This window comes from Boleophthalmus pectinirostris, unplaced genomic scaffold (assembly GCF_026225935.1).
Source record: "Boleophthalmus pectinirostris isolate CB_2022bp ecotype Guang Dong unplaced genomic scaffold, ASM2622593v1 HiC_scaffold_4, whole genome shotgun sequence".
In the NCBI taxonomy this organism is placed as follows: Eukaryota; Metazoa; Chordata; class Actinopteri; order Gobiiformes; family Gobiidae; genus Boleophthalmus; species Boleophthalmus pectinirostris.
The window spans coordinates 41,156,539-41,171,538 of record NW_026571353.1 but is presented as its reverse complement, the minus strand read 5'-3'; the positions used below and the strand labels follow the sequence as shown (position 1 = coordinate 41,171,538).

Below are 15,000 nucleotides of genomic sequence, written 5' to 3'. Positions count from 1 at the left end.
AATTAGGTAAAAACTGGCAGCCTCATGCAAAATAACATGACCCAATGATGACGCTGGTGAACAGAGGTGCCCAGTCCTGCCACATACCCGCGCTCCACCTAAAACAAACTCGGGGTGAACCCTGTGAGCGCAGACGGTGTGAGGCTGGGGGGATTTGAGATTGCTAAATGTCTGGAGCAGAATGGCCCTGGCCCTTTGTGCTCTAATGAAGGGGCCATTGGTTTGTGACCTTCGGCTCCTCACACGTGACCTCAGCTTTACAGATACAGACTCACACAGGATACAGCTGCTCCAGCCGCTTTAACCTGGACCTGAGCAACACCAGGAAACACCCTCTCTAAGAAAAACCCACATTTACACTCAGAACCTGCAGAGAAATTAGACTAGCAATTAAAGAGGGACTATGGGATATCAAGTGTAACACATCATCACAAACTGAGATCTCCACGTTCCTTTTGTTTTGAAAATCCTATATTCACCAAAAAAACCCCAAACATATTTACGTGTTTTATAAGCTTTTTGATTTTTGAGCTCCTCCTCCCTTTGCTCCCCGCGCTAACTCGCTTCACCTTCAGAGCGTCATCAGAACACAATCAGTATTCCTCCCACTAATGAAACTCCTGCACATCACCTCAGGTTTGTGAAGCTGTAGTGTGTTTTGTATCATGTTTTTTTTTTATATTTATGGAGAACTGAGAACAAAATACTGAAATATTGATATATCGTATTGTGATGATTCAGTATCGATATCGTGGGCTGCTGTATCGATATATATCGCCAAGAGAATATTTTGGTTTATTTTACTAAATTATTTTGTTACAGTTACAGTTTTGTTGTTTGTTTAGACGAAAGAAACTCATTTGACATTTTCACTGTTTTGAGGATTAAAATATTTGTGTTTCAGATGAACTTTGCACAAGAAGCGGTTTAAGAAACTATTTTTGTATCACGATTTGCCACGATTTAGCCTTTATTTTTTATTGAACCGTATCGAATCCATTTGAAATATATCGTATCGAACCGAACGCGCACTGTATCGAGGTGCGTATCGTATCGGCAACTTCTCACTGATACCAGCCCGACCGAGCACAGGACAGAATCTTACAGTTAACAATAAAGAGGGTTTGAATAGGGCCCAGGAGAGATCACTAGATTACTCAAACCTCCTCGGACGTGTTTTTGATGAGGGAATAACACTGCAACACGGTAGAAAAATGTGGATTTTTGCTTAGTACCCTCTCTTTAAATGTCTCTGATTAAAAGAATTATGTTGATGTAACTTTTCTGGAGTCCGTCAAACGCTTTTCTCTGTGTTTGGAGATGTTATTGCTTTGTCTGGAATGTTCCACAGTATGGCATTAAACCTTTCTAGCTCCATGGAGACCAAACCAGACCAAGTTACAGGTCAGGAATGTCAGTTTTTCGAAGTATTTTTGAGCTATAAATCCACCTTTAGCTGAATAAATGTAAAGTAGAGATGTATAATGTCACACTGCAGAACATTCCAGGCAAAGCAATAACGTATCCATAGAAACGAGCAGGTGACGGACCCTCAAGGTGCGTGTGAGCGAGCGTGCGTGCCGTTACCTTTGCCGATGACCAGGCCGCACTTGTCTGCTGGGATGGTGTAGGTCACTTCCTGAAGGGGCCCGGGGGAACCGATGGGCCAGTCCCCACGACTCCGAACCCGTCCCCTGAGAGACGAGCTGAAGCCGTCACGCTCCTGCAGACGAGGACGACAGGTCAGACACGACGAGGAGGAAGAGGAAGAGGAAGAGGAGGAGGTAAAGGTGTGAGAGGAGCAGGTGCCATGAGGCTCTTGAGAGAAAGTCTGTTGTGGATGATCTCGTAGCAGCTGGTCTTACGCTGTATTTAAAGCGACTGGTTCTATTTGGAGAAGATCGGCCTCTTTAAGGAAACTGAATCAGACCCTGAGGAGCCTGAGTCCAACCTTCCAAAGCATCAGACCAAGATCAATACAGATGAACATGAAAGAATTATTTCTCACCAAACACCGACCTGATCTTTTGATAAACCACTGGCTTTCGAGTAACGGCAGCTTATATATTGTGCCGACAAAGCTAATATTCCAAACTTTTAACGACTAAAAATAATGTTGTGAATGTTGTGAGTTGAGCCTTGGGTTTAAAAGTACGCAGATACACTTTTGATTTTCTTAATAAATATTGTGGCCATACAATCTTATCAAAGCCTGATCTCGTCAGATCTCAGAAGCTCAGCTAAGCCGGGCCTGGTCAGGACTTGGGTGGGAGACACTGGGAACAGCAGGAGCCACAGGGGGGCGCCAGGCGTTGTGTCCTTAGGCAAGACACTTCACCCACACTGCATAAGTGTCAATAGATAGTGAAGGTTTCTTATACCTGCGCATCTGGATGAGCTTGTTTGTTATAGATACTGTGGGTGTGTTTGTTTTGTTCACCTGTGCATCTGGATAAACTTTGGGTGTGTTTGTTTTGTTCACCTGTGCAGTCTGGATAAGCTTGTTTGTTATATATACTGTGGGTGAGTTTGTTTTGTTCACCTGTGCAGTCTGGATAAGCTTGTTTGTTATATATACTGTGGGTGTGTTTGTTTTGTTCACCTGCGCAGTCTGGATGAGCTTGTTTGTTATATATACTGTGGGTGTGTTTGTTTTGTTCACCTGCGCAGTCTGGATGAGCTTGTTTGTTATATATATATATACTGTGGGTGTGTTTGTTTTGTTCACCTGCGCAGTCTGGATGAGCTTGTTTGTTATATATACTGTGGGTGTGTTTGTTTTGTTCACCTGCGCAGTCTGGATGAGCTGTGGGTGTGTTTGTTTTGTTCACCTGTGCATCTGGATGAGTTTGTTGGTTTTATATACTGTGGGTGTGTTTGTTTGGTTCACCTGCGCGGTCTGGATGAGCTCGTTGATCATGTGGATGGCGTGCTGACAGCGGTCCATCTGCCCCATGACCATCGCCACACGCTCAGGACTGATGCCATCGTCTGGAAACAAAAACTCTCGTTAAACTCTGGACTCGGGTGAGAAGGAGACGCACAGGCCTCGTCCTCGTCCCCTGTCCCTCCGGGCTCGGTCCAGTACCTGCTTTGAACTGGATTCTGACCCCGGCGTCGTTCTGGATTTTCTTGATCATCTCTCCGTTTCGTCCGATCACGATCCCCACAGCGAAGCGCGGCACAGGCACCTGCACAGACACCGAGGGGGATTTTGACCTCGAGCTGCTTATACAACAAATCTGGACTGGGCAAGAGAATTTTGCTGAAACACATGTTAAGAACTCGGGTCCAGGCCCTTTAGATGATTTGTCCAGTTGAACTAAATAAAGTAAAAGACCTAAATGTTTTTGGACCGTTATCAGTGCGGGATCTGAGCCTTACGTCCACAGAGGTTCCTCCGAGTCGAGCGCCAAAGTCGTTTCTTCTGAAGTCTCCGTCCTTCTCCCGGATCACCTCCAGGACCAGCTCCCGGGCCGCCTGCAAAAACACAAACGCACACATTAAACAGAGAAATCAACCAGGACATACAGGGACCACAGAAAACACGACTAAAACCATCTCCCCACTCAGAGAACATTTCACTTTATATTTAAATCTTGGTCTATAATCGAGTTTGTGAACCTGCAGCTGTAAATCGTAGCTCTTGTTCTCACCTGCACTTTGTACGGGTCCCCTGAGATCCTGAGGGGTTTGTCTGCTCCTGTTGGCATAGGTCCATCCTGGATCATCATCATCTTCACTCCGGCTCTCTCCTGAAGCACAAGAACATCTGCCTCATTTACACTGATCACTCTGGAGCAGGTGAGAGCGGCCCGAGTCTGTCTCCACTGTCCACAGGGAACTGTACTGATCTGTTTGAGGGTCTGAAGGGGAACCTGAAGGGTCTAAGGGGAACCCAAGGGTCTGGGGTGGAACCTGAAGAATCTGAGGGGGAACCCAAGACGTCTAAGGAGAACCTGAGAGTCTGGAGGGAACCTGAAGAGTCTGAAGGGGAACTTGCAGGGTCTGAGGGGAAAACAAGGGTCTGGAGGGAACCTGAAGGGTCTGGAGGGGAACACAGGCGTCTAAGGGGAACCCGAGGGTTTGAAGGGGAACCTGAAGGGTCTGAGGGGGAACCCAAGGCATCTATAAGGGGAATCCAAAGAGTCTGAGCGGAACCTGAGGGTCTGGGGTGGAACCCAAGGTGTCTAAGGGGAACCCGAGGGTCTGGAGGGAACCTCAAGAGTCTGAAGGGGAACCTGAAGGGTCTGGAGGGGAACCCAAGGCATCTAAGGGGAACCCAAAGAGTCTGAGGGGAACCCGAGGGTCTGGGGTGGAACCTAAAGGGTCTGAGGGAGAACCAAAGGCGTCTGAGCGGCTTCTGGATTGGTTTAGCTGACATGAGGTTAAAACACCCAGACGAGGTGATTGGACAAAATAACCATGGCCGTGGAAAAGAGACGTTTCAGTGCACTTTGCCTCCAATATAATAATTTATAACACTGATAATGTATTCAACAGTCTACTCTCACAATTCTACATTTTACAGGCCGACTATCGTTACTGTAATCACCATCTTCAATATGGATGTTATTTGTGTGTCCCTTAAAGGAACTTACAAATCAACAACTGAAATATTATCGCTTTTTCAAACGGAATCTCTCACGTCTCTGTATCTTAATGTCCCCCGTGTCACCTGTAGATGTTTGATGGTGTCTCCTCCTCGTCCGATCACCAGTCCCACTTTACTGGCCGGGATGAGCATCTCCTGCACTGATGCGGCTCCGTCGGCATCTGAGTGGAACCCAGGGCCGTTTCTGCAGCGATCCACGATCTGAACCAGCAAACGCTTCGCCTGTCTGAGGAACACACACACAAGACAGATGAGCCTCCTGTTTTTACTTTTCTATGAAACTACGACATATTGACCACAAGTCCCGAAGTCCTATTTAGAAATACATGAAAATCTAGAGTTTAAACGTAGCCGCAGACTCACTCGATGCTCTCTGGGGTCCCAGTGAGAGAACATGGCCGCTCCATCAGACCTCCACTGTCTGCAGCACAACAGGAGAAGAAGAAAACGAAAAAGAAGAGGAGGGGGAGGAGGAGGAAGAAGAAGAAGAGGAGTTACTCTGGTCACACATGAACACAAACACATACACAACAAATACAAATAGAGCGGTGTGTGTCTGACCTGCTGCGATCTGAATTTTACAGCCCGACTCCAGCTGGATTCTGGTGATCTGCTCCCCTCCCCGACCGATGACTGAAAACACACACACACACACAAAAACGCAACACACACACACACACACACACACACACACACTCTGAGCATCTGGTCTCGGTCTCGGTCCCTGTCCCGGTCCCTGTCCCGGTCCCGGTCCCGGTCCCGGTCCCGGTCCCGGTCCCGGTCCCGGTCCCTGTCCCGGTCCCGATCTCGGTCCCGGTCCCTGTCCCGGTCTCGGTCCCTGTCCCGGTCCCTGTCCTGGTCTCTGTCCCTGTCCCGGTCCCTGTCCTGGTCTCTGTCCCTGTCCCGGTCCCTGTCCCGGTCCCTGTCCTGGTCTCTGTCCCTGTCCCGGTCCTCTGTCCTGGTCTCTGTCCCTGTCCGGTCTCTGTCCCGGTCTCTGTCCCGGTCTCTGTCCCTGTCCCGGTCTCTGTCCCGGTCTCTGTCCCGGACCTGGTTCAGTCCTGGTTCAGTCCGGCATCACAGTTAGTCACGTAAACGGGAAACGGCCGTTATCCGTTTTTTCCATTTTTCATTTAAACACAAAATCGAAAACTGAAAAAAAAAAACGAATCATTATCTGTTTTTTCATTTTGGCTTTGGAGACAAATAATGAAGAAAATAGTTGATTTTTTCATTTTCTTATGTTTGGTTTTATATTGAAAAATGAATGAACGAACGACACACGGATTTGAACGCCTCCTTCACTGTCCTGTCTGCAGTGTTGGGAAGTTTACTTTTAAAATGTAATCCCCTACAGATTACAGATTACATATCCCAAAATGTAGTTTGTAACGGAATCCATGAAGTTACTTAAGGTGAGTAACGTAGTCTGAATACATTGGATTACTTGATATTGTCATGTTTTTAAAACTACATGAATGTACCAACCACATCCTGAAAATTCTTGTTTGTTCTCTTTAAATTGTCTGTTGAGCCCAAGTCTCCATGAATAAACAACTGTTTACCATAAAGTAGCAAAGACTAGGAAATCTTAACATAAGATGTTTTGTCCTGGTTTTAGTTCCTGGTCTAGTCCTGGCCTTAGTCCTGGCTTTAGTCCTGGCTTTAGTCCTGGCTTTAGTCCTGCTTAGTCCTGGCCTTAGTCCTGGCCTTAGTCCTGGCCTTAGTCCTGGCCTTAGTCCTGGCTTTAGTCCTGAGGCTTTAGTCCTGGCCTTAGTCCTGGCCTTAGTCCTGGCCTTAGTCCTGGCCTTAGTCCTGGCCTTAGTCCTGGCCTTAGTCCTGGCCTTAGTCCTGGCTTTAGTCCTGGCTTTAGTCCTGGTTTTAGTATTAGTTTAGGCCTGGTTTAGTCCCGGTTTTAGTCCTGGTGTTAGTTCTAGTTTAGAGGGGCACAGTAGACCGGCAATGTCTACGCAGTACGGAAGGAGACGTGGGATTTAGCCCAAAACGTGAAAATGTGACAGGAAAATACCACCATGTAATCCATTTATTTCAACAAAGTAACTGTAATCCAATTACCACTCACTGAAACAGTAACTGTAACTGAATACAGTTACTTATAATTTGTACTCTGATTACATAACTCTGGTACATGTAATCTGTTACTCCCCAACACTGTCCTGTCTGTGTGTCCGTCTGCGTCTCTCACGGTAAAAAGCACAAAAACATACTTACTGAATCCCACCATTTTGTCTGGGACCTTGTAATCCTCTGTGATCACTCTGAAACACACATCAGAAGCACATCAGAATCACCCCGAGCCCAACGACATGTAGATCAGATCAATATGAGAGGGGGAGTGAACGGGTGAACGCCGGGGGCCCCGCGGTGCCTCCACACACACGTCCACACACACACAGGTTCATGCACGGAGAGGATCAATGGAGGGGCCCGTACCTCTGATGGCTCATGGCTCCCAGCTGGTTCCCTGGAATCACACAGAACAGAATCATCACAAACTTCAATCTGAATCTGAGTCGTGTGTCACAAATAAAGACTCAAAAGGCCCTGGAACTGGATTTTTCAGATTTTCCCGCATGTATTTGAGCAAAACGTTTCCTTTCGCTGCACAGACACGTCGTACGAGCCGCTCTTAAAGTCAAAATATGTCCACGGCTCATTAGAAAACATTGGATGCGAGTTGCTGTCGGCTTTACCGTCACGGAAAAACTCTGAGATCTGAGAGACGTGAAGAGTGAAACGTGAAAAGCGCTTCTCAACTCACAGTGGTGAATAATCAGGAGGCTCTGAATGCAGAAGGTGAGTGAGGAAGAACTTTGAATCTGTGTGTCGTTTGTTCATTTGTTTTTCAAAATAAACCCAAAAATAAGAAAAAAAAAAATATATATATATATTTTCTTCATTATTTATCTCCAAAACCAAAATGAAAAAAAAAAAAAAAACAGATAATGATTTGTTTTTTCAGTTTTTGATTTTGTGTTTAAATGAAAAATGGAAAAAATGCATAACAACAGTTTCTTATTTTTGTGACTTCAAGTGTGATGTCGGACTGAACCAGGACTAAAACAAGTCTAAACCAGGTCTCAGTCCCAGTCTGGTCCCTCTTTCCTGATCACCCGACAAATCTACACAGGCGCACCTACGGGCCCGTCCCAACAGTCCTGGTTCAGTCCTGGTTCAGTCCTGGTTCAGTCCTGGTTCAGTCCTGGTTCAGTCCTGGTTCAGTCCTGGTTCAGTCCTGGTTCAGTCCTCGTTTAGTCCTGGTTTAGGACTGAGACTGCAACCAGACCAGGACCAGGACCAAGATCGGGACCAGACCAGGAATAAGACTGGGACTGAGACTGAGACTGGGACTAAGACCGGGACCAAACCAGGACCAAACAAGGACTAAGAGCAGGATCAGACTGGGCCTGAGACCGTTCGGTCCATTATCCATTTTTACATTTTGGTTTTGGAGACATATAATAAAGTTTTCTTATTTTTGGTTTTATTTTGAAAAACAAATGAATGAATGACACACAGATTCATCTTCACGCTCTGGGCTCTGAGTGATGTGAAAAGTGAAACGCTCTGAATACAGAAGGTGAGTGAAGAAGAACGTATGACGACTGCAAACAGTTTACAACCTGTTCTGTTTTTATTTTTCTACACTGACACTGTGACCTGATCAGAAAGTGTCTTGTGTAATAAATAAGGGAGAAAAGAACTGACACCTGCTGCGTGTGTGTGTGTATGTGTAGTAGTGCAGTACTTGTGTGTATATATATGTGTAGTAGTGCAGTACTTGTGTGTATATATATGTGTAGTAGTGCAGTACTTGTGTGTATATATATTTGTAGTAGTGCAGTACTTGTGTGTATATATATATTTGTAGTAGTGCAGTACTTGTGTGTATATATATTTGTAGTAGTGCAGTGCTCGTGTGTATGTGTATATATATATTTACAATAGTGCAGTACTTGTGTGTATATTTGTAGTAGTGCAGTACTTGTGTATATATTTGTAGTGCAGTATTTCTGTATATATATTTGTAGTAGTGCAGTACTTGTGTGTATATATATTTGTAGTAGTGCAGTACTTGTGTGTATATATATTTGTAGTAGTGCAGTACTTGTGTGTATATATTTGTAGTAGTGCAGTACGTGTGTATGTGTATATATATATTTACTTGTGTATTATAGTAGTGTGCAGTATTGTGTATATATTTGTAGTAGTGCAGTACTTGTGTATATATATTTGTAGTAGTGCAGTACTTGTGTATATATATTTGTAGTAGTGCAGTACTTGTGTATATATATTTGTAGTAGTGCAGTACTTGTGTATATATATATTTGTAGTAGTGCAGTACTTGTGTATATATATATTTGTAGTAGTGCAGTACTTGTGTATATATATTTGTAGTAGTGCAGTACTTGTGTATATATTTGTGTAGTAGTGTAGTACTTGTGTATATATTTGTGTAGTAGTGTAGTACTTGTGTATATATATTTGTAGTAGTGTAGTACTTGTGTATATATATTTGTAGTAGTGCAGTACTTGTGTATATATATTTGTAGTAGTGCAGTACTTGTGTATATATTTGTAGTAGTGCAGTACTTGTGTATATATTTGTAGTAGTGCAGTACTTGTGTTATATATTTGTAGTAGTGCAGTACTTGTGTATATATATTTGTAGTAGTGTAGTACTTGTGTATATATTTGTAGTAGTGTAGTACTTGTGTATATATTTGTAGTAGTGCAGTACTTGTGTATATATTTGTAGTAGTGTAGTACTTGTGTATATATATTTGTAGTAGTGCAGTACTTGTGTATATATATTTGTAGTAGTGCAGTACTTGTGTATATATATTTGTAGTAGTGTAGTACTTGTGTATATATATTTGTAGTAGTGTAGTACTTGTGTATATATATTTGTAGTAGTGCAGTACTTGTGTATATATATTTGTAGTAGTGCAGTACTTGTGTATATATTTGTAGTAGTGCAGTACTTGTGTATATTGTAGTAGTAGTACTTGTGTATTATTTGTAGTAGTGTAGTACTTGTGTATATATTTGTAGTAGTGTAGTACTTGTGTATATATATTTGTAGTAGTGTAGTACTTGTGTATATATATTTGTAGTAGTGCAGTACTTGTGTATATATTTGTAGTAGTGTAGTACTTGTGTATATATTTGTAGTAGTGTAGTACTTGTGTATATATTTGTAGTAGTGTAGTACTTGTGTATATATTTGTAGTAGTGCAGTACTTGTGTATATATATTTGTAGTAGTGTAGTACTTGTGTATATATTTGTAGTAGTGTAGTACTTGTGTATATATTTGTAGTAGTGTAGTACTTGTGTATATATTTGTAGTAGTGTAGTACTTGTGTATATATATTTGTAGTAGTGTAGTACTTGTGTATATATTTGTAGTAGTGTAGTACTTGTGTATATATTTGTAGTAGTGTAGTACTTGTGTATATATTTGTAGTAGTGTAGTACTTGTGTATATATATTTGTAGTAGTGCAGTACTTGTGTATATATTTGTAGTAGTGCAGTACTTGTGTATATATTTGTAGTAGTGTAGTACTTGTGTATATATTTGTAGTAGTGTAGTACTTGTGTATATATTTGTAGTAGTGCAGTATTTCTGTATATATATTTGTAGTAGTGCAGTACTTGTGTATATATTTGTAGTAGTGTAGTACTTGTGTATATATTTGTAGTAGTGTAGTACTTGTGTATATATATTTGTAGTATTGCAGTACCTGTGTCCTCGCGTTTCTGGCCGCTGTAGTACAGAGACTGTTCCACAGAAGAAGAGGAGTTGTTCATGTGAGGAAGGCCTTCAGCGCCCATCTTTCCCACCATCTGCCCAAAACAAACATTTACAACATTTACAACATTTACAACATTTACAACATTTACAACATTTACAACATTTACAATCACGACTCTGAACCATCATCATGTAAAAAAGTCCAATACGACACACGTGTTTTTAAAAACCCTGAAACGGTTTCCTTGTACTGAAGCGGACTTCGTCTTTCCCAGTACTTCATTAAACACACACCAGCAGCAGGTCAGTGTTTTAATTGTCTAATAATGAGGAAGTGCGCGTTAGCATGCAGGTTGTTGCTGCTGATGTGAAGAGGAACACGGTGATTTTGGTGGAAAGTTAAAGTCGAAGGGTTTAGGCTCAAACTAGAGGTGTAACGATATCCAAGTCTCACGATACGATATCATCACGGTACGATATTTATTACGATATCGTGGGAAAGTTCACGATTAGATGTAACAATATCCAAATCTCTCTGTACAATATTTTCACAATATACATCTCACAGTATATTTATTGTGACATTTTGTGGAGGCTGCAAACAAAACTGAATATGCTCCTCCTCCTCTCCTCTTAAAATGCCTTGACTAGATTTAATCCAAAAAACTAAGACTTAAAAGTGTTAGAAATGTTATTTCTTCTGTCGTCTGCACTGAAATGGAGCAAAGGATCATGGTCTATGTAGTTCCCTCTGTGTTTTTGTTCACTTTTTTTCACCTTTTCTGTGAATTCTGAGGTTAGAAGTATTGCTTGTTTATCCATTTCAGAGTTTCCTGCGGCGCTTTATACTTAGAGCGGCCGCCTTGACAACAATTACCCCCCCGCCTTGACTACGTCTCTGAACCACATGAATCCTCACAAAACTACAGTCGTCGCGCCCCAGTGCCACCCTCGTCACCCTCTTGACTAATCAATTTTCTGCGGGAAACACTGCATTGTCAAAGAAAAGTAAACTGACATTTATACAGTGAAGGTATAACACTTGTTTTAATTACAAATACTTAAACCTGTGCTCAGGTGAAAAGCAGCTGAAACACAGGAGGTGTAATCCATCACTGGTCCAGACTTTTCCCAAATCAAATGGAAAATGGTTTCTGGATGGAGCCGAAAAGTCTTGATTTCAAAAACAGTTGAGACGAGCACCTCAGAAACCTCGTCTACAAAACCCTAAAAACACTAAAACCTCCAGGATTCAGACCTGAAGGTGAGAATTAGAGCTGGTATCAGTAAGAAGTTGCCGATACGACACATATCTCGATACACAGGCCACGATACGATATACATCTCGATTCAGTGAGCTTTCGATTGGATAAAATCGAATAAAAATCGGTAGAATCGACTCAAATAAAGTCAAACGTTCTTAATTTAAGTCATTTTGAACAAATCTATTAGTTTTTGCAGTGTGCCTTCCTCTGAACAAACAACAAAACTGTAGCTCTAACAAAATAATTTACCAAAACATGTAAAAAAAAAAAAAAATACTCTTAGCAATATATATCGATACAGCAGCTCATGATATCGATACTGTACCATCACATTAAACGATACGATATATCGATATTTCAATATTTTTGCACGCCCCTAACCAGAGACTGTTATGTCCTTCATTTTGTCTCCAGTGTTTGAGCATCGGACAAAAGTGGAAACACAAAATAAATCCTGCGCGTTCGTTAAATATTCTAAACGAACGCATGACTTTAAAAAAACAAGTAGTTCTGCATTAGCACCAGATGACATCACAGGGTGGGACTCTTTCTCCTCGCTCTTTCATTCAGAGTCTCAGCTGCAGCTTTTGCCCTGCCTTTCCCGGAGTCAAGAGGCTCTCCTGACCTCACCTACACAAACGCACACACACAAACGCACACACACAAACACACACACAGACGCACAAACGCACAATAATAGACAAAATGAGAGAAAAACAGACAAAAGCCGTTCGAGCGCTCGGCCTTGAGTTTGTCCACAGGAAACAGAAGAAAAGAGCAGCTCAGTTCAGCTCCGTCAGACACACGCTCCAAACACTGGACCCACAATCACTGATAATATTTATATCTCTTTTTTTGTATCTGAAAACGCTCTGTTCCACCTTGTGATGTCATGTGGTGCTACAGGAAGTGCTCCACTGTGTTTTTAAACTCCACACACCTAGAATCCACACTAGAATCATTTGGACATTGGACTTATTTGACATAAGGCTGAGACGATATCCTAGCCTGATTCATCAGCCGGTTTCACTTTGTACAAACCGTGTGACCTCGCAGCATTAGGATTTGTTCGCTCGACAGTAGGCGGGACTTTTTTTATTTAACCAGTCGCTGCTGTTTGGTCATGACGTATGTAATGCTCCAAATCCTGTAGGAAGAAGAACAAAAACGTCTTTTCCCTTGATAAAATTCATCAAACATTCTCTTTGTTCCAACTTTAAATCCTCAATCTCTGGAATCGTTGCCAACACAGAATGTCTGGCTCTTCTCTGATTGGCTGGTGTGCGGTCTACAACTTCCGAGGTTCTTGTAAACCGTCTAGGTCAGACATGTCAAACTCAGGCCCGGGGCCCAAATTTGGCCCACAAATATATTTGGCCTGTGAGATCAGATCAAATCTGTATTAGAGCTGCTGCCACACACAGATCGACTATAGAAACATGATTTATTTAAAATGTTGTTATTATTTTATATTTTGCTTGTTCTGGATTCAATGTTTAAGCAAAACTATTATTAAACATTTATTTGAATAAGTAAAGGTTTAACATTACATATCTCGAAAGAAGAGAAAACCTGCAGATGGTGTTGAAATTTTTCAGTAAATATTTAGTTTGGCCCTCGACTTAGTCCCATTTTTTTTTATTTTGGCCTCTGAGTTTGACTCTCCTGGTCTAGTGTTTTCTGATTCCTGATCTAGTCACTGGAGAGAAATTAAACTGAGTGGAGGCACTAGGTGGCGCCAGCCTGACTAACAATATAGGGAAAAAAAACAAGATTTTTTTCCTCCACAAATTGATCAATCTCGATTTTTGATTTGATTTTTCTTCCAGCTTACAGAAAAACAAACAGGATCAATACAGTTTATTTCTTGTTCATAGGACTGATCATTCCAGAAAAATCCATATTTAAAGTTTGGAATGAGTTTGTACAATATATTAAACCTAAAAGCATACGCGTGTTACCGTCAGCGGCAGAAACGCGTGCGATGTCCGTGCGCTAAATGCGGCCTTACGTTTCTCTCATGAATGATCAGAAAATAATTGTTTACTTTCCATAACTTGGATTATAAAGATGAGAAGTAGAGAGAAGGTGAGGAGCTGCGTCTGGATCAGAGGGAGGGGAGCGAGCAGACGGAGCATCGTTACACTTCTGATAAAAATGTCAAAAGTGCCGCGTGTTGGACGTTGGACACAGATAAAACGTTTGTCCGATATTCAAAAAAAGCGTCGAGGCGGGTGAAGTGCGCGGGGGTCTGACTGTGAGAAGGTTCCACACACACTGCACGGCTGTAACCTTGACGACAACAATGGAGCTGGCGGGGGATTGTCCACAACCTCAAGGCACGAGCACGATTAACAAGAAGAAAGCCTCCGATTTGAAAGAACTGAACGCAAAGATTTAAGTCGTTATTCTGAATATCAAAATGGAAATCAGTAAGAGCTCACAGACGCAGGATGAAAACACACACGACTAAATAAATATAAAGAAACACTGGCGTCAAATATAAAGAACATTTCCAATATTTAAATAATATTAAAAAATTAAAGCTACAAGTCGGGATTCAGCGACACAAAACTGGTATCAGATCTTGGCGCTGATAAACAGCTCGCTCCTTGTACGCAGATGTGGTTCAGCTTCTGTCGGACTAAAGGACTCGACTCAGTGGAATATGAGTGTTCTTTCTGTGACAGAGGGAAGTGCTGCTGATGCCGAGTCTGTACCGTATTTTCCAGGCTATCAGACGCGCTCATAAGCCTCCAACCCCATCAAAAAACGACTGCGAGCCAAAATCCAGAGCGCCGTATACACGACCGCACAGCAAAAACACACCCACAGACACACTCCACGCCGACGAGGAACGGAACGAACCGAAGAAGCGAGCGCAATGTGCCACTTCTAGACACGACTGAACAACTGAGTCACTGTGAACACGCCGACAATCCTTTGGCCCCAGACACACCCTCCCTACACGCCACAACTGAACAAAGCCCAGAGTCACTGTGAACGAACAAACAAACTAAACCACTCACCCATCACACTGTTGGGTTTCCTTTAAAGTCCCACGCGGTTTATTTGTGAAAAAAGTTCAAAAATAGACCATTTAATGACAGTGTGTCTTATAATCCAGAACGACTAATAGTGCAGAAAATACGGTAAATGGTGGAAAAGGTTTGTGGTGGTAGAAGCTTTTCATCGGCACCAACTTTGGGCGTTCATGGCGGCAGTGAGCACGGAGAAGGCAAACAAGCGAAGTGGCAAAATCAGAATTAAATAAGCACTATAGTGATACAAACGATATGTCAGAATCCATATCAAGTTTAAAAAAAATGTTGATATTGTCCACC

General features: G+C 42.4%; 1 protein-coding gene across 1 annotated transcript in view; it reads right to left on the bottom strand.

Annotated features, from left to right (window-relative positions):
* The window catches only part of LOC110159174 (far upstream element-binding protein 3-like), a 47,334-nt gene that overhangs the window by 13,366 nt on the left and 18,968 nt on the right, over window positions 1-15,000 (bottom strand). The window contains exons 2-11 of the mRNA XM_055161882.1: window positions 10,381-10,483; window positions 7,067-7,097; window positions 6,845-6,891; window positions 5,177-5,248; window positions 4,979-5,036; window positions 4,679-4,841; window positions 3,657-3,755; window positions 3,385-3,480; window positions 3,089-3,191; window positions 2,891-2,991 (exon numbers count right to left, since the gene is read on the bottom strand). Of these exons, the coding sequence (XP_055017857.1) occupies window positions 2,891-2,991; window positions 3,089-3,191; window positions 3,385-3,480; window positions 3,657-3,755; window positions 4,679-4,841; window positions 4,979-5,036; window positions 5,177-5,248; window positions 6,845-6,891; window positions 7,067-7,097; window positions 10,381-10,483 (873 nt within the window). The remainder of the gene's footprint in view (window positions 1-2,890; window positions 2,992-3,088; window positions 3,192-3,384; window positions 3,481-3,656; window positions 3,756-4,678; window positions 4,842-4,978; window positions 5,037-5,176; window positions 5,249-6,844; window positions 6,892-7,066; window positions 7,098-10,380; window positions 10,484-15,000) is intronic.